At 37.4% G+C, this 19348-nt stretch overlaps 3 protein-coding genes across 5 annotated transcripts; 1 reads left to right on the plus strand and 2 right to left on the minus strand.

Moving 5' to 3' along the window:
- Positions 1-1843: 1843 nt before the first annotated feature.
- On the minus strand, positions 1844-5680 carry LOC126587966 (nicotinamide/nicotinic acid mononucleotide adenylyltransferase-like). The gene is made up of 10 exons (XM_050253083.1): positions 5532-5680; positions 4915-4978; positions 4507-4580; positions 4043-4128; positions 3598-3681; positions 3376-3460; positions 2722-2801; positions 2527-2628; positions 2108-2166; positions 1844-2036 (listed from the first exon to the last, which is right to left on the minus strand). Exons 2-10 carry the CDS (start codon positions 4971-4973, stop codon positions 1934-1936), a joined length of 732 nt encoding a protein of 243 aa, XP_050109040.1. The 5' UTR covers positions 4974-4978; positions 5532-5680; the 3' UTR covers positions 1844-1933.
- Positions 5681-5916: 236 nt separating this feature from the next.
- On the plus strand, positions 5917-11102 carry LOC126587950 (uncharacterized). Of its 3 annotated transcripts, XM_050253060.1 has the most exons (13): positions 5917-6058; positions 6244-6823; positions 7258-7442; positions 8012-8092; positions 8173-8214; positions 8308-8352; positions 8453-8539; positions 8994-9120; positions 9212-9292; positions 9400-9519; positions 9847-9911; positions 10449-10554; positions 10779-11102. In XM_050253060.1, exons 1-13 carry the CDS (start codon positions 6011-6013, stop codon positions 10877-10879), a joined length of 1668 nt encoding a protein of 555 aa, XP_050109017.1. In that variant the 5' UTR covers positions 5917-6010; the 3' UTR covers positions 10880-11102. The 3 variants fall into 3 exon arrangements, with proteins under 3 accessions (XP_050109017.1, XP_050109019.1, XP_050109020.1); XM_050253062.1 differs by lacking the exon at positions 8308-8352; XM_050253063.1 differs by lacking the exon at positions 10779-11102 and having other exon boundaries at positions 10346-10484.
- On the minus strand, positions 11007-17505 carry LOC126587943 (alpha-glucosidase-like). Its single transcript, XM_050253054.1, has 5 exons — positions 17111-17505; positions 13408-14075; positions 12884-13114; positions 12147-12793; positions 11007-12033 (listed from the first exon to the last, which is right to left on the minus strand). The coding sequence occupies exons 1-5, from the start codon at positions 17374-17376 to the stop codon at positions 11125-11127; spliced, it is 2721 nt and encodes a 906-aa protein (XP_050109011.1). The 5' UTR covers positions 17377-17505; the 3' UTR covers positions 11007-11124.
- Positions 17506-19348: the final 1843 nt, after the last annotated feature.

Genomic DNA, 19348 nt, shown 5'->3' on the forward strand with positions numbered 1-19348 from the left:
TACTTCACACACACCCTCTTAATTTACGGCCATCGAATCGACTGAATTAAAGAAGATCAAAGGGCAAAATTTAACAAAGGACATGTGCGAAGTAAAAAGGGGTGTGTAAATAGCACACCCCATTATATATTGGCATTAAGTTAAAGTTCCGTAACACCATCATTTGTTTTTACTCCTTATCTCAATACTTTATTCAATATTATTATCTAAGGGAGATTTTCGGACGGGATCGGATCAGAAACAACGTTTCTAATTTTCATTCTAAAATTTTGAAATTTGATCATATCGGATCACAATTTTCAAATTAGAATTTTTTGAAATATTTGGAATCATGATAATCTCATAAATTTTGAAAAAAAAAAAACAAAAGGTGTCCAAAACTAACAATAAAACATAAAAATAGATCATAAAATGCATGATTTGAGTAAATAATTAACTAGAAAATCGAAATAATTTAGAATTTTTTTTGGCAGAATAAATTCGGAACACTACGAAAAAATTTAAATCTGAAATTCAGAATTATCGGAGTCCCAAATGCATTCCAATTTTCCAAAAAATATTCGGATTCATAAATTTCTTTCGGAATCAGAAATACCTTTCCAACTAGGCTTGCAGCCCAAATGTCATCTGCTTCTTGAACAGCAAAATACTAAGCAAACAACTCTTTCGTAAAATGTCGGCTTTTGGATTTTCTTTGCTTCCTTTTGATAAAACATGTCGGAACTCTTTGAGCGAGTCCTTCAAAGAACACCAACCCATTAAATTTAGGGATGAATGTCATACAACAACAACAACAACAATAAAGCTTTTTTTCATTAAGTGAGGTCGGTTATATGAATCATAGAATACCATTGCGCTCGGTTTTGTGTCATGTCCTCCGTTAGGCTGTGGTTTACCACTTACAACATCAACAGTGCCCTCACTTAATCATCCATGCAATCAATAAGTGTGTAGTTTCTATGCAAAAAACCTCGATGCAATTATAAATTGAATCATCTAATATAAGTTGTGATTTGTTTTGTGAAATGCCGACGCAAGACTTTTTGCTTTATTCAACAATACATTGATGCACTTTGGAATTTCGCTGGTAAGACTATCCTAAGTGAAGTGAGTCAAGGATTGAGCTAGCCAGCCTATTGGTCTCTCTTGGTCTTGGAGTAAAAGCACAGTGCACAAATGGTAGAAATCCCATGTCATTTGGAGCTTTGCCTTCAACTATCACCTTCATTTGGGTGTCAAACTCATATAGTCGACTAATATCTACCTTTGTTAACATCTTGAGCCATTCTGCCTCCTTTAACAACTCGGAAAACCTTAGTAAAGAAAAAACACTCTACCCGTCGAGTTAACCGCCGGCACCCAACTCCCTCTTTTGTCCTTGTTCGTACTACCAAAACCTGAGATTCTTGCTGATTTCAAGTTTTTGGCTCCTATCATACGGTATGATTCATACCAAACTGATACCTACTTTGTTTAGTACTTCAAGTGCTTCTTTGCACGTACTGTAAAACATGTAGCACATCACTTCCAACAAGCATTTCAATCTAGGAACTTTATATAATCAACTCTATACTCAGATCGTTTTCTTCATCAAGTTCTGAATAACTTTCTAGTCAGATCGTTCCTGCATTTCGTCTATGGCAGATGTTATAGACTAGCACTTGACGTAGGCATATAACATATACAAACTACGTGGATCATCGGTGGGGATGGGGCCATTATATACCAAATTATGCATCGGAGAACAAGTTAAGCTTTCTGCAGACTGAACTTCAACACAATTTGAAAAATAAAACAATGAAGAAAATCCAGAATGCTGTCTACTCCCTTGCCAAACATAATGTGCGGTATCAATCGATTAGTTAATTATTGGTTTCTGCTTTCTGCAGAACGATCTCATAACCATGTACATCCCTTGATGAAGACAATATCATCATTTGTCATTTGTGTTCAAGTACAGACGATGATCTCTAACGTAATCAATTACTTCATCTGCAGTCAGATATTTTATTGACAATCCTCTTGAAATGCAATCCCTGAAAAACAATGTAAATTATCAATTCAACATTCCCTAAACATTTCTGTCAATGAATCAGATTGTCTTTACCTTACTCTCGTTGAACTTATTTGGTTCGGTACAAGTTCATCCACAACTTTTATGTTACCCTACAAAAGAAGAAAAAGGTTTAATAGCATCAATGAGGCCACAAGCAGTGGACTGTAAGAAGTTTCAAACCAAAACTATTCAGGCAACAAAAGGTTTTACACTTTGCAAACTTCGAATCACTACGAAATTTTTTGCTTTTCAATTTAGACCAAATTCTACCCCTTTACAGCACAATCCGAATAATTTGGTTAACTTATATTCAGATTTGAAAACTACATGAGAATAACACCATTGTGGACGCTAGTTAAACTAACCAGTCTAATATAGGTATAGCTAAAAAACCCAGTGTTATAACGCTGAATGAGATTTGATTGATCATTACAATTCACGAGCCCGAAAGCAATGGTAAATCAACTTACTTTGTTCTCTTTCAAAATTTCATCATTTGAGATAATTTTGTCAACATCTTGTCCATCCCTGCGAATGGAAACCACACCATAATCTCCACATATGCTTCTCACCTGATAAATAAGAGCAAGAATCTGGACAATGAGATGATTATCTTGCATGAATCGACTATATATGACCACCGTAATATTGAATTATAGACAGACCTGCTCAGGAATCCAAAATCCAGGAATGACAAAAGACTGGAGTAGATCAGAACCACATACAAGCATGCACTTGAGGGATTCTATCACGAGCAAGACACAAAATTCAATCGTATTGCCCTCCAAATTAACAATGATGATGTAGAACTGAAACCAGCTCCAGAATTATCATGCATCAAATTGATTACACAAAGTCCGTAAAACGAAATTTGTGTTGAGTGTCAGCACTGCTGCTTATGGATGGATTCGATGGACTAAGAGCCTCAAACACCAATATGACAAAGCCTTCCTGACAAACTTCCTATGATGTTACAGCCATACAGTTTTGGGAAAGAACATGTGCACAGTGCATGTGTGCTTTGCATCTATACCTTCTCCATGCATACATATAACTTACTAAAAAGGTCGTACCCAGTGCACAAGGCTCCCGCTTTACGCAGGGTCTGGGAGAGGTGAATGTCGGCTAGCCTTACCCCTATTTATGGAGAGGCTGCTCCCAAGTCTCGAACCCGAGACCTACCGCTCATGGGCGAAGGCACTTGCCATCGCACCAAGTGCGACCTCTACATACATATAACTTACTAAAAAAAAAAAAAGCTGCCGGTGCAGCTTAATTGCTCAAACGGAAAATAAGGGATAACAGTTTGCAAATCTTACCACTTGGTATCATACCAGCCTCAGACAAGAAACCCTTGACTCTAGACAGAACAGTTAAGGTGCGCTGGAAGCTACTTTGTCTTGCCTGTAAAATCAATTTATAACTTCTATGCATAAGTACACAGAACCCTAGCGGTAGTAAATAAATAAGACACAGAACCACATACAGAATCATCATCTAAGATTCTAAAGAATTTTTGTGGTGGAGAAGGAGGGACATACCTCCCACGGATCAACCATTATAAATTCTGAACTCTTGCAAGCTAGATGACACATCTGTACACGATGTTCAGCAGATATAAGTCCCTACATAGCCAACCAAGTGACCATCTCAGTATGTGGCAACAGAGGGATGTGATACCTGATTATGTAATTTAGTTATAGCACTTCACTAGCATAAAGTGGTAAAAAAACCTCATAACTGAGACAAACTCATTCAAGTAACTTTTGTTATAACTTTAATCGTGTTGCTTCTACAACGCCGGTTAAAAGGGTCATGGAAGAACTTGAGGTATATGACCAACTTCCTAATGTAGCCTCATCTCAGAAATGTAGCCTCATCTCAGAACTTTGGTCGGTACTGCTGTGCATATTGTGCACTTAACATTGAGCATATAAAAGCTTTTTCTACTCCGATGCCTACAGAGATGCTATTAAGGTTACAAACCTTCTTGTTGTATGCATCATTAACAGGCGAAATATAAGCTCCAATTACACAAAAGCCTTCTGAATTTAGTGCATCTCTTGCCAGCTCTGTTGACAAGAACAAAATTGGTCGAAATATAAATTAAAAACTGTAATTTCCACTGAAAACTAAGCCAAAGATCCAAAGTCACAATTAGAAAATGAAACCCACGAGGCAATGACCCGGTCAAAAGAAGAGAGTGCATTTTGCATATATGTAAATTCCCAATTTAGCTGTCAAATGAGAAAGAAATTTAGAACTTGTTTGGAAGTGCTTTTAAAGCAGCTGAAAGCGCTTCTGGTGAAAATGTTTGTGGAACATCCTTCGTAAAAATGCAATTGAATCCTGAAAAAGCACTTTAGAACCCAAAAACATTTTCGCTAAAAATGCTTTCAATCATTTAAAAAAAACTTTCAAACGAGCCCTTAGTTTGTGCCGCAACTTACCCAACATTCGTAAATGCATATAGGTAGGAGGATTGAAACTTCCAGTTGCTACTAGAACTACGTACTTCTTGTCCCTAGTTTAGAGAGAAAGAAAGAGTGAGCTAACATATTTCCAAAAACATTACACCTTATGGTACGAACTTTGTCAGCATTAACATAATAACATCCATGCTGGAAATTTAACAAACAAATGCAATTCTCCGAAAACTAAAAGGTAATGCAATTTCTACTGCCAGCTAAAATCTAATGTCTTTAAGCTATACGTTTATGTATTCCTTCCAGTTCCTTCTATCATCCTGCTAAAGTTGAAGCAAAATTCAATCTTCGAAAACCAGACATGTTCGGTATCTCGAACGATACAAATACAAGCAAAAACATCAATAAATAAAACTGATAAGGTGAACTTACTTGTTATCGTGATTAACCAAATGCAGAGCTAATTTATTAACAGGCAGAGGGATGTCCATCGCAGCTGAAAAAAGTAAAAGAACCAAATTGGTACTGGTTTGGCATTGCTTAAATTTTTTCAAAAGCAGGTGTGGAAAAAAGCTGGGGTGTTTTTTTTTTTTTTGAAAACATGACTGGGGTGTTTTATGTCTTTGGAAAACAGAGCCAAACCTGCTTTTTTTCAAAGTTAGGGGTCAGTCAAAGCTGAAAATAGCAGCTTTGTAATGACCCTAACTTGGAAAAAATAGCAGCTTTTCCTTTGTAATGACCCCTAGTCCTATCACAAAATTTGTAATGACATTAACTGATTCCCGGATTAAAAAATTGTTGCTTTTCATCGAATTCACAGAAAGAGCTGACATCAGAAATTTTCGACGATTATGAAAAACCCATTTCCCTCCATTTTCTTACGTTTTCCTAGCAGCCAAACAGATAATAAAAAACCACTCACAAGGATACAACAAAACAAGAAAACCCAAGTCAAAGCACTGGCAAACAAGCCACACCAAGATTATAAAATTGGAGAATAAGCCAAACCAGATTAGAAAATTGGAAAATAGTTTTTAAAATATGAGTACCCTTTCGAGAATCGATGACTTAAAGGTCGGTTCTTTTCGCGCCGCTTGGAGCCGGTCCTCTCGACGATGACGGTCAAGGAGTCGGGGCGGTGGAACTGAAGCTCAGACACGAACTGGGTTCCCGCTCGATGGGTTCGATAGAAGCGGTAGGCTGGCAGCTGGCTGGGATGAGATGTGATTGCCAACTGAGAAAAAGTTTTCTCGTCAAAGGCCGTTTTTATTGGGTTAACATTTTGACTATTGTTTAACGTATCTGTTAATTTACAACACGCGGTGAAATTATAGGGAAATGGAAGAGGGAAAGATTGAAACTTTGTTTCCTTAGCTATTGAGCTCTGCTAAGATTATGGCGGATTTCACAAGGCTTCCCATGGCGTCTTGTGCTCTTGTTTTTTTAGTCACGGATTTTGACGTCCTCTCACGCATTCAAAACTGCCACAGCATTCTCCCGGCGCTTTCTTCTATTGCTATTCAGAATCATGAGGTCCAGGAGTCCCAGTCCCGGAGCAGTTGGGCAACTCAATCAGGTCGGTCTGAAGCTCATTTGATTCTTAACCTTTTCGTTTTGCTATTTTTCGTGTTACGACCGATATTACTCCTCTAAGCTAGACTAAGAGAAGCAGGGTTTGAATTCGGGACGCAGCGAGTAAAAGAGGAAGCCTCTTTTCGTTGAAATTGTACTGAAATTGTGCCTATTGATGTTGTTTTGTAGGTGAAGGAGCCATACAACCGTTCCAGAAAGGACCCGTTTTTCGATGGCCTGTTGAGGCTTGATGATCAGAATCCTAGCCCTCCTACTGTTGATTTTCCGGCAATCCCTGTAAGGCGGAACATTTCTCGTACCATGTCGGATATTGGTAACACTCTCACAAGAAAAGGGCAGCTTCCATTCTCTGATGATAGTGTTCTTGAGCCCTTTGAAAGGGCGAAACTTGGTAAAACTGCTTCATTTGCATTCACTAATGTTCAGCCAGTTTCTAGCTTTGATTTGGGGAAATTAAATGAGCCCGCCATTGAAGCAAATGATCATAAGCATGGTAGAGTAAATGGTCTAGCAAGTGTCACAAGTGGGAAATCATTCAGGGTGAATAGAAGGAAAGAAAACCTGTCCACAGTTTCACTTCCTCAGTCTGCTGCATCGTTTTATAATGGGGACTCGCCGCAATTTGAAATTGTTGCATCGTGTCCAAGCATTTACAAGCTTAATTTGTTTCTTAAAGCCACAAAGGATGAAGTTAAGGCCGGTGTCCCGGGAAAATTCTTACATGTTGTAATGGCTCAAGATGTTGCTGGTAATGCCTGCCTTTAATTCTCCTTTCCAACATTTCTTTACTTGTACTTTTGTGATTTCTGTATCGTATTTTTTTTTTAAATTTACATCTATATGTAAGTAACCTCATTGTGCTACAGTATGAGTTTCAAAACAAACTTAATATGCCATGTATACCCTGAAAAGATAAAAAACATTTGAGTTGTTATCCTGTCTAATACTATATAGATGTTTTGCTGAACTCAATATGTCCATAAACTTTATCAATACAAATTAAAAAAGTAAACTTAATATGTCCATAAATTTTATCAATACGAATTGAAAAATAAATATAAGAAACCTGTATTTTGATGCTGATAATGTGTTTCAGAATGGTCGTCGAGATTTCTCTATCTTTCAGCCAAATTTGTGAATTTATGTCAGTATACATTTTTGCCTCTCTTTGACAATTTGCAGATGTTGGATCTGTTGCTTCAACCGTCAGTTATGCCTTCTACCTGAATGAAACACAAAAATCTGACCAGTTCTGCACAGTGCCTGTCATCAACATGAAGAGGTCGGCCATAAATTCTAAAGCTGAACTCAAATGGTTACTTGATTCTTGTCAAATTGATCAGTCATCCTTAATATTCGTGGATGAGGTACGTTCCATTGACTGCTGGAATTTATAATGTTTTATGGTGTTCTTCTATTAGCTTTCACTTTAGTAGGTCAGTGCTGATGACCAAAGATAGGTATGTTCCATTGACTACTGGAATTTTTAATGTTTTATGGTGTTCTTCTATTAGCTTCCACTTAGATAGGTCAGTGCTGATGACCAAAGATAGTCCAACTCCTTTTATTTTATCATTCAGTAAAGTTTTAATCCCTGTCGTGATTTTCTTGGTGAAACTAAATACAAGATTCACATTATCCATTCAAGTGCTCTAGAACACAGCCTTAATCCTCAGTTTACTGTCCCCCATGTTGGCTCCCTTACTACCCCCAATCATTCACCGCTCCCTGCCTCTCCCCTATGTGGAACAACCATATCGTTGAATCATATGTGAATCATTCGGTTTTACAGTTGACTTATCCGGATTCTTTTCTCTCTCATTTTAAACGCCCTTACCTGTGAGTCTGTGACTAGCTGGGGCCTGACTTATAACTTTTCAATTAGGACATGTCTGTTCAACTTATGAGTTTATCTTTCACGTGAAATTTGGAGCAGATTGATCTGTCATATTATGATCTATTTGGGAGTCTTAAAGTAGTTCTATTAAATGGCCACAAGCTCCCAGCCAAGCAAGAGGTAAGTCAGATTTGAAAATTTCGATGCACTTGAATTTTTAACCATGGTAAATGATTCATACTCTTGTCTTCCTATAACAGGCATTGAAAGAGGCTGTAGTGGAAAATTTCAATTGCAAACAGGTGCTTTGCTGAACTCAATGTGGATATGTTTTAAGCTTATCCTGCTACTTGTTGAGATGTTCAATATGGTTAAGATTTTGTTTTGTTTAACAGGGAGAATCTGTATATCCCTGGGTTAAGAGTGTTACTGTAGCAGAGGTATGATTGAAACTTATTCATTATAACCTTGGCAGCTTCATTATTTTGTCCCAATTGTTCATAACATGAATGAATGTGTTGATTATTGTGTTATAAACAGGATAGCTCATGCTGTACAGTTGTTGCTGAGAAGTTTTCTCTGATTTCACCTGAGATTTTGGCTGGACAAGGATTCAGTAGACTTTTGGTAGCTTCCTTTTTCCTGTTCCATGCTCTAAAATGTGAACAACTTATTTCGAAATTTAAAAGACATATCTCTCTCTCTCATGGGCCTATATGTATAGGCCATGTACTTGTGCAGCAACGATATAAACCATTCCCATGATTTTAAGAAATTTTTCTTGGCCTTTTGATTTTCTTTTACTCCTTATCCTTTTTATTTCTTTCATCTTTCCTTTCAGCAGATGTGTATCATGATGGTACGTACCTATTCCCCGTTTCTTTACTTAGGTTCGACTCGTAGCATAAGATAGGTAGTCAGATCCTTACCACTTATAGTAGCTAGCCCTTTGAGTTCCTGGGTGGGAGGATCAGTAGTTGGAAGCATGGTTGGCCATGAATTGCTCTTAAGTTTGGACTTTTACTTTTCCCTCCATTGCCTTATTACATTACTTTTCCTCTGGAATTCCTTTTTCTTGCAGTTAGCTGCCATCCTTTTAGACTCCACAAACTTGTGTAGTTCTCATTGTTCAACCAAGGATAAGTACATGTCTGCACTGTTAATCCATGGTGCTGGTCGCTTTGGATGCAATGGCCTTTACCAGTTATGTATGTAACGTCCACTACGTGCCTGTCCATCTTTTTAATTTACTTTATTTCCTCAAAACTTCTTCCTCTAAATATAATTGTTTTATTTCAGTGAGATACAAAATGTACGATGTATCTAATCTCAAGATTAGTGATATATTGCGCAAGGATTTCAAAAAGTGGACAAGAGTAGGTCTGGACTTGAACTAACCTCAGTCCTTTTAAGCTTGTCATGGGATTTGTTTTTGCCCTTCAACATAATGGAATATCCTTCCACTAACTTAATAGTTGTTGAAACAGGTAAACTGGAGGGTCTTGGTGCTAGAACATCACAAATCGGGATGAGTTCCACCGGAATGCCAATTGCACAGCTTCTTGAACATGAGAACGCCTCAGTGCGTGAAATTAAAAATTTCCAACGTAAGTATATAATTTTCTTTCATTAAATTCTCGTTAGGAAGTTGATCCATAAACATCTATCATATCGCTAGAAACAGAAGTCTTGAAGCCTTTACTAGTCAGTTTGTTTACTGATTTGAGATAGTATAGGTCGACCTTTAATCCAAGCTCACTTCAGTTATTTATGTTCTTTTTATGCCGCTAATAATGTTAGTAACATACTATAATGCTGAAGATATTATATTGCCAATAGTTTTTTATTGCCACTCACTTACACGTCTTTTAATCTTGTTTTCCCTGTTCCAAACTAAATTGATGAATTTCATTGTTTTTTATCGTGAATTTCAGAGATGGAGAAACTTCAGCTTCTCGTGGTTGTTTCTGGGTATTATGATTCGAAAAAGAACTTCAAGGTTAGAGACATGCTTATATAAGTCATCTTCGACATTTTCTCTTATTGTTAATGCGTGCTCTACCTGTTAATGATCTGGTAGGCCCTGGGGATTAATTTAAAATGAACCTATTTCAAAGAGGGTTTGAATCTTTCCTTTGTGAGTCATGATTAATAAAGCCAAAGCTTCGAGTGGGTTAAAGTTTGAGAGACAATTGTAACTTCCATGTTCGAACAACTCAAACTTCTGTTTTTAATGTGATTGAAATATTTTGTATCCTAGTTTTGGACTGCCAAGTGCTCATCTAAGGGCATTTTGGCATTTCTTTGTCATGGGACGGGGAGTACTGTAAACAAATTGAGCCAAAGTATGCGCTCAATTAAAAAGTAATCCACCGACTCTCAAGTATCCATACATATTTTGCTGCACTTACAGTCTCTGGTTTTTTTTTTCAGAACAAACTGAATATGTAATCTAGAAAAAGGGTTGTGTAGCGCTAGCGTTTTACTATCTTATGGTAGAGGCTTTGACATTGCCCATACATTTGGTGTAATACAGAGAGAGATCCTAGTGTCAGCAGAGTCAGTGGAGCTCTTGAAGAATCTGCTGTTTTTCTTCAATTCAGATGCTTCCCAACTGCCTCTCAAAGCAATCCATCAGCCAGGTAAAGAATCACTTCAAGCTAATACAAGCCATTCACTTCAGTTTGAGTGGTCGAAAAAATTGGGAATTACTCCTACCTGAAATCTTTGGTTCCTTTATTGTTCTTGCTAATAAGCTGCGTATCTATTTATTTTAATTGCTACACATCATGCGGGGATTCAAAAGATGGTTAAATTGCATTATCGTTGGATGACGGTATTAAACTTCCCCATGGTGCTCTTGCAGGTCTCGGAGAGGTGATGCAAGTATTTGAGATTGACAAGGTCACATCAAGAAAGACCATTGAGCGCCTTTTAGAAGAATTTGGTGGGACTTTGAAAGGCTAATGGTCAAACGAATACTGGAAATTCAAATTTTACTGTAAACTCTCTCGTTTCCAGAGCTGTTCACAGCATTTCCATGCTTCTACTCCGGAAATCTGTACCATAACAAACCGCTGGCTACTGTCAAGGCTGGATAAACGACAATGTAATACACAAATAATTGCAGAATATAAATGTGTATATTAGTGTATTTTCTGATTTATTACAACAGAAACTGTTTTTTCAATTGCTTGTGTTCGGTTTCTTCTCTACAAAGTGCTTTCGGTAGCATGCTTCGGCTTCAGCTCCAACTTAAACTCTGATCCTATAAGAATCGATATGTCGGAAATCACTACTGTGACGAACTGCTTACTGCTGTCAAAGCTGGCTCTGATATCCGAGTTTGCGTTCAAATTTGCTCCATTAGTAACGTTGGATGCATACCCTTCCAATCCATGACCAACCTTTTCCAACCCAATGAAGGTAACTTTATCAATGATCCATTTTTCGCTTAAAGCGAATCCTCCATTTACAACCTCTGAGCTTACAAATACAGTTCCATTTTCTGTTCCACTATAAAATCTCACTAAACTCCACTTGCCTCCCTCTCCTCCCATTTCAATTTCCTCTCCGTCGTCCAAGAAAACTTCTCCTGTAATTTGTCTGTTACTGCTAACGACCACCAAAAGCTCGAAAGCAGTCTTTCGGGCTGCTTGTGTTGTCAAGGCCTCTCCTTGCAATGCCAAAATATTTCCTTCACAAACATGCACATTGATATGATCAGGCGGCGCATCCAACCTTACGTGCTGTCCTGAACTTACACTCACAGATTTTGAGTAGTTGAAGAGATCAAACCAGTTTCCAGCAGGAAAATATGCATCAACTGAATTGACTCCAGGTTTCAGCACAGGTGAGACCATTACACCTCGACCAATTAGAAACTGCGTATTGATCTCGTAAGTTGTGATATCTTGAGGAAATGAGAAGAAAAGGGGTCTTGCAATTGGGGTTCCCTTTTTGTGTGCCTCATACATTGATGTGTAAAATAAGGGGAGCAACCGGTAGCGCAGTCCAAGCACCTTCCTGGACGTTGCTGCCACTGAGTCCCATAGATAGAGCTCTTGACGGATTGTAAACTTTTCGGAGTGATCTCTTGAAAAGGGGTAAAAGGCCCCAAGCTACATGTAGACATAGCTAATTTAGTCACATTAGATGTCAATAAAGTCAAATACAAATCAAGATATATAACGTAGTCTAATATGTATGGGAATTTTCTAGGTTCATTAGTTACCTGAATCCATCGCCGGCAGAGTTCTTCGGTGGTATTTCCAGAGAATCCACATATATCAGCTCCAACCATTGGAACTCCGAAAAGTCCAAAATTTAAAATGCCTGGAATTGTATATGCCAGATCACTCCATTGTGCAGAATTGTCTCCAGTCCAGTGTGCTGTGTACTTACCGGAGCTTACAAAAGTCGATCTAGAAAGTATAAACGGTCTTTTACCAGTTACATTGCTTAAGGCGTTGCTTGTTGCCTTGGCTTCCAAGAGTCCGTACAAGTTATGTGCATTATATTCTGTAATGTTACCGAAGTGCAGCGCTGATGCCGGAACAGTCTTCTCATTGATCGGACGCAGGACTCCAGAATTGTTAACCTTGTAAGGAGGGTCATCAAATGTAGAAGATGGAGTGGGAGGAGAGGTTATGAAATTGGATAGCTCATTCATATCGAGCCAAAGACCGTCAAAAGGCAGAGCATTTTGAAATATTTGTATCTCGTTAGCCCAATATTTTTCACTTTCTGGATGTGCAAAGTCTGGGTAGTACACATCGCCGGGCCATACATTTCCCAGGTAAGGAATTCCGTCGCGTTTGATGAAAATATCTGCTTCCTTCCCTCTGATGTAGGTTTCATAGGTGTCTTTATTACTGATACCTGTCAAAGAAATGATATGATCATTTCCTGCTGTTCTGTTTCGATAATTTGAATATGCACTTAGTAGTGCTTAGGGTTTAGGCCGCGTACCAGGATCCAAGATGAGGACATATTTCTGACCATTTTGGTGAAGAGTGCTTACAAATTTCTTCATCTTATCCAATGGAAAGTTGACGGGATCGAGAGTGAAGTCCTTGTAAGCATCCATGTAATCAATGTCCGTCCACATAACTTCCAGAGGGATACCGGCTTTTGCATAACCAGCAACCACGCCCTCAAGATCGGAAACATTCTTATAACCATATCGACACTGGTGGAATCCTTCGGCAGGGAATGAAAACAACTTAGTATGAAGGGTAAGTACATATGAAACTAGAAAGCATATTATTTTAGTAGGACGGACAATCAAAATGAAACCACATCTTCAATCGACATAGTATAGATAAAAGTATTTTTAGTAGTAATAATTGACGTAACAAGTGGACTCACTGTCGATCACATGTCACATGACCAATATGCGACACGAAAATGTTACTGCTTTAGCAGACTAGCACTACTTTGGTAGGATACATAGCTAACAAAGTTAAATATACAATTTAAAGCAGCATACTTACCAAAAGACCAGTAGGGCATAGGGGCAGGGCGGCCGATTAGTTCTGTATACTGCTCCACTACCAACTCAGGTGTCGGCCCGGCAAAGAAGTACAAGTCCACAATTCCACCGATGACCTTATAAGTAATCCTATCACCGCTGTATGTTATGTCCATGCCATTGCTATTCAGCAGCAGCACTCCATGAGATGTTCCTGCACCGGTCTTGCCGCCATCTTGAGACGCCGACCTGACGTCCAGGTAGAAGGGGTGGGACCCGTAAAGGTTGAGGTCGGGATTGACGCTACCAATGTCGGCATTCCAGAGAGTCAATGTCTGATTGGGAATGATCTTGAAGGAGGACTTGGTGTGCTCGCCGAGGCCGAAAATGGAGGATCTGTTATGGGGGAGAGAAGAGGAGAGTTGGATGTATTGGTCCTTGAAGACCAAGAAGGTGTTGGGGTCTGACGAGTGGGGGGAGGTGTCGAAGATGACGTCGTTGGAGGAGCAGCGGGTGACGGTGAAGCCGAATGGGGTGGTGTTGCGGAGAGTGAAGACAAGGTCGTGGGAGATGCAGTGCTGGTGGGGGGTGGGGGTTTTGGTTTGGCGGGGGATCATGTCTTGTGGGATTTCCCATCTTTGCTTCTTTGAGTCCGTTATTCGAATTCTTAGACGATCTTTGGTTTCATAGCTGCATGCATGATTAAGATTATGTCGTGAAAATGTTTTCTCGCTATAAAAATCTGAATTATTTAACTTTCATAGCAGTTTGCAAAAATGGGAGTTCGTTTGGATGTGATTTTAAAATGGTTGGAACCGCTTTTAGAAAAAATGTTTTTGGGTTTCAAAAGCACTTTATGTGCTTCTTCCAGTAAGCACTTTAAGTGTTTTTTTTTCTCCAGAATTTACTTACATTTTTACTAAGGATTGGTTCTAAAAACATTTTCATCAAAAACGCTTTCAGTTATTTTAAAAGCTCATTCAAACAAATCAATGTGCTATTCTCTATTCACCCGAATTTAAACCACTCTTATTTTGTTTAAACTAAAGCATCATGCTTGTATGCATAAAAAAAAAGGGTAAATTACATAATAACCTTTCAAGTTTGAGGTTTATTACAACCTCATACAACATCTTTAAAACATTTCACTTTCATACCTCACTTACTATTTTATTTCAAAATAATACCTTCGTTAGATTTTTCATCCATTGATCTGTTAAGCGCTGACATGGCTACTACATTTGTGCCACGTGGCAAAACAAAATTTATAATTTTTTTTAAAAAAAAAACCTAAATCTTCTAAAAAAATTTAAAAAATGCTGAAACCTTATCCCCCCTCTTCCTCCTCGCTTCTCCCCGCAACCCCCAAAACCAGAAACCTTATCCCCCCTTCCTCTCTTCTCCCCCATATTCATCTTCTTCCCCCTACAACCCAAAAAATTAAAAATTAAAAAATAAAAAATAAAAAAAAACCCTTCAGTTCGTCTTTCCCCTTCCTCTTCCCCTCTATTCTCCCCCATCTTCATCTTCTTCTGACCCCTTACCTGCAACCAAAAAAAAAAAAAAAACCCAGATCCCGTCTACACCACCTTTGCCGGGTTCGTGAGGTGGGAGGAATAGATGTGGATTTAAGGAGTGGGGGAGTGTAGATGAGGGAAGAGGGTGGGTGTGGAGGGAGGGATGTGGGTTTCTGGGTGAGGTGGGTCATGGGGGAGGGAGGGTCTCCGGGGGGCGCGCGTGTCGGGGGTGGGGGTGGGGGTTGGTATCTGGTTTAAGGGGAGGGGGTGTGAGTTTTCTTTCATGTTTTGATTTTTTTTTTAGAAGACTCAGGTTTTTTTTGCCACGTGGCACACATTTGGCAGACACGTGGCACAGATGTGGTAACCACGTCAGCACTTAACGGATCAATTGATGAAAAATCTAACAAATGTATTATTTTGAAATAAAATAGTACGTGAGGTATGAAAGTGAAATATTTTAAAGATGTTGTACGTGGTTGTAATAAACCTCAAACCTGATGGGTTACTATGTAATTTACCCAAAAAAATTTAAAAAGAGCAGGTTTTGGCCAAACTTATGAAAAGGCATTGGTAATTTCCACAAAAAAGAAAAAAGAAAAAAAAAAGGCATTGGTGGGCAACCGACTTTAAATTGGAATAGAGAAATTTTATTTATACACATCTAACTTATTTCTATACCCAGCTTACTCTTTGCACCCATTTGATTTTTAATTAAACTATTAATATCTCTTTAAACCTAAATTTAATAGCTAATATACCCCCATAAACCCAATTCAATATGTGAATTTATTTTTACACCCATTTGATTTTTAGAAGCTAAATCTGATGTGTTTAGACCTAAGTTTGCATGGTTTTCCACAACAAAAAAAGTTGATAATTCAATTGTTACTTGTAGAATATGCATGTATGCTAAAAATCATTGTGAAAAGCGATGTGTATAGTTTGTCCTTTTGGAGATCATAACTGGGAAACGGCCAAAGAGGGCTACCACCCCAGTGGGGAAAGCTAGTACACACATACACAAAAACTGGAGAAGGCTACCTGTTGGGAGTGGTGACAGGTTGTGTTCGGGTAAGTGCTTACCTGATTTTCTAACGGAGAAGAGTACCGCTCTTATAGCGTGGAAGCTACTACATAGATAACTTCTACCATAATTAACGGTTAGACTTGTGGTATTGAGTTAGTTTACTTGGTTTGCTTCTAGTGACAGAAGCTTTAAGTACTTCAATAGGAATTCAACTGGTGTCTCGTCTAATGAGTTTTAAGTGCACTTAGACATATTGAGAATGTGTCAACTCGCACAATTTTCACCTCACTAACACAAGCCCTATAACAACCAGTGAAAATTGTATACAAATGAAACTTCTAAAATAGAAAAGCTTGTTGATTTCTTGTGTTTGCTCAATTAATGATTTCATTCATGCATCAGTAGTGTGTTGGATTCGAGCATATTTTAACATTACAAATGCCATAAGAAACTGAACTTTCAATTAAAACAATCAGTATAAAAGTAGCGAACGAGGAGTCCACTTATGGGCAATTCAACCAGTTACTAGGTCCTTCCACACCAGACATTTTTCATCGTTGGATGCTTTCGTTGTTGTTTTAGCTGGAAGGTAGGATGCTTTCATTGTATTTGTTGAAAAAAATTACAGTAAAGTAACTTCTACACTCTAAAAAATTGAAATCAAATGAACAAAAAATTCACAAATTGAGTCATACATTGGTTGGATGATTCAAAAATTCAAAATCATCATCCATCAATAAAAAAATCTTATTTTTCTTTATGAGAGCTATTAGGGTTTTAGCCAGAATAAACGTAAAATAAACAAAAAGTGATCGTATGGTTTAATTATAGTGTTTGAGTTTATTTATAAATTTGAGTTTTATTATTAATTTTATGTTGTACATAATAATAATTATGCAATAGGGTAAAATAGATAATTAACATTTAAAATTTAAGTTGGGTGTAAAAATAGATTAAATGAGTTTAAATAAAAATTTTCATTGGAATATTATCTTAGCATCTACGATGGACGGTTCAGATGTCTTGTTATCCTGATCTCCTGGTCAACCCCCAAAAAATAATTGAGAATAAAAAATAAAAATAAAAAAACAAAAAACGTTATCTTGGAAAGCAACTACAACAGCTAATATAAGTAAGATAAGATTAATCGATCAAGTTAAATTAGTGAGTAGGGGTACCTGGCGTGAAGATTGAGATTTGGGATGTCAGGCCCGTAGAGGGAGGAGGACTTGATGAGGCCAAGATCAGCAGTCAATGAGTTTCCGGAGGAATCATAGTGGACGGATTGAATTTTGTATCCATACCCAACTGCTGCTTCTGCTTCTGCTTCTGCAATTGCCTTTGCAGATGATATAAGACAGAAAATAGACGAGAAGAAGAAGAATGGCAGATGCAGATGATGATACATTGGCTTTGGTGGATTCGATGATCTCTTTGTTTTCATAACTCTTGCGTTCTTCTACTAGTTGGTCTTCTGTGGAGTCGAGACTTTTTGATGAATAATTATTTACTTTTCATTTTGCATTATATGTGTGTGGTATGTATAGCTTTCATACGTAACCCCACGCACGCGTAGCGAGTCTCCACATCATTTGTATGGGTTTTTCCTGTGTTCTTTGGTAATTTTGTTCTTAATCATTATTATTAATTGTGAGAATTATCTTTAGTCACATCCTCGCAAAGAGGATCCGGCAAGAATCCCCACTTGCCTTAGTCAAGCATGTCTTTTGAAAATTCTTTTTTTAGTTGGTGGGTCATTTCATAAGCTAGTGATAAGAAAAAAAATTCTTTTTTTGTTATTTTCTACAGAGCACATCTAAGAGGTTTCATTGATAAATTATAAAATAGCATAAGGATAAGGTTGGAAAGAGGAATTTAGGTGGATGAGAGGGCAATGGACAAGGATCCTCTCCGGAGGAAAAGGATCCTAGCTGGATCTTTTTTCTGAAGATCTTAGGGATCCTGTGATCATGAACGTTCATCCTACATCATGGGGTCAATTTTCGTTAGGTAATATTTATATTTAATTTTAAATTTTAAACTTTGAAATGATTTCTGATCGTACGATATACGATGAACGGTTACGATCAAGGAATCCCTAAGATCCCCAAGAAAAGAATTTGGCAAGGATCATTTTCCCTCTTCAGGTCCTCTTTGTGAGGATCCGGAGAATAAATCAACCGTGTCCATTCATCGTACATCGTGAGGCTAATTTTCATTAAGTTATATGGAAGAAGTTTAAAGTTTAGGATATCATCATATGAACTAATAAAGGTCAAGGCCAACAAAAAAGGCTCATGGCAACAAGAAGGATCAAGCGATGAGGCCCGACGTTTAAAGCCAACTATTAAAAGAACACACAGCAATAATTTTTTATTTATTTATTTATTTTTTAAGTACATCTATATTTTTACATTAAGGACAGTAAGAGTTCGGTTAAGCTAACAATGAGCAGCCTAATTTGGTATCAATTTTGCCATCCACGAGATTCGAACCTAAGATCTCTCACTTGCAAGTGAAGATGAATACTACCAGACCGTAATACTGAGTGATTTTTTTTTTAATTTTTGAACAAACGATATTATCTACTCTAAGGGAAGAGGGTGGGCTTAGTCTCATAATGTACTAGTAATAATGTGGTTCAAATTTGACTTTGGCAAGAATCGAACATAAGACCTTTTATTTACAAGTGAAAATGAATACCCCTAGATCATAATACTAAGTGACCATACAGTAAGAATATTAGAACAAAACATTTGAAACTAAAGACAAAATTACATAAGGACTATTGACAACAGTCCTTTGACTTTGCCTTTCAAATAGAAATATAGGTTGAAAGTGGTGCATTGTTCTGGTGGTTAGAATTTTTTTTTTATTCATTATATTCTAAATTCAAACTCTAGTGTGTAATTTAGTATAGAAATATTGTTTATAATAAAAATAATAATGCTAGACACACCCAATTTTTTAATCAAATAATGTGTCGCCAATCAATTTTTTACTTTAAGTTAGACTTTGATTAGTAATTGTAACAAAAATTTATATAGCGTAAAATGTGTCACATCATTTGGTGCTTAAATTGAGTGTATATAGTATCACTTGTTTGAGAAAATTAAGAATTAAAATAATGGTAATAAATATCATAACATTATGATTTATTACTTATTTTCTTTTAATTTTCTTGCTTTGAATATTATGATGGAAAGTAATGAAAATATTCATAAAACAAAATAAATAAATTAAAAGAAAAAGAAAGTTTGAGGATAAGCTTAGTAGACATAAAATATGTGTTGTACCAAATTGGAAATTACCAATGACAGCTCAAAAGGGCATCGAACTTATTTATTGTGGAAGGGCAATATAGTCAGAAAGAAATGGGACGAATAGTAACGGCTAGTTGGAAAAGTTGCCGTTGG

Source organism: Malus sylvestris, chromosome 10 (genome assembly GCF_916048215.2).
Source record: "Malus sylvestris chromosome 10, drMalSylv7.2, whole genome shotgun sequence".
Lineage (NCBI taxonomy): Eukaryota > Viridiplantae > Streptophyta > Magnoliopsida > Rosales > Rosaceae > Malus > Malus sylvestris.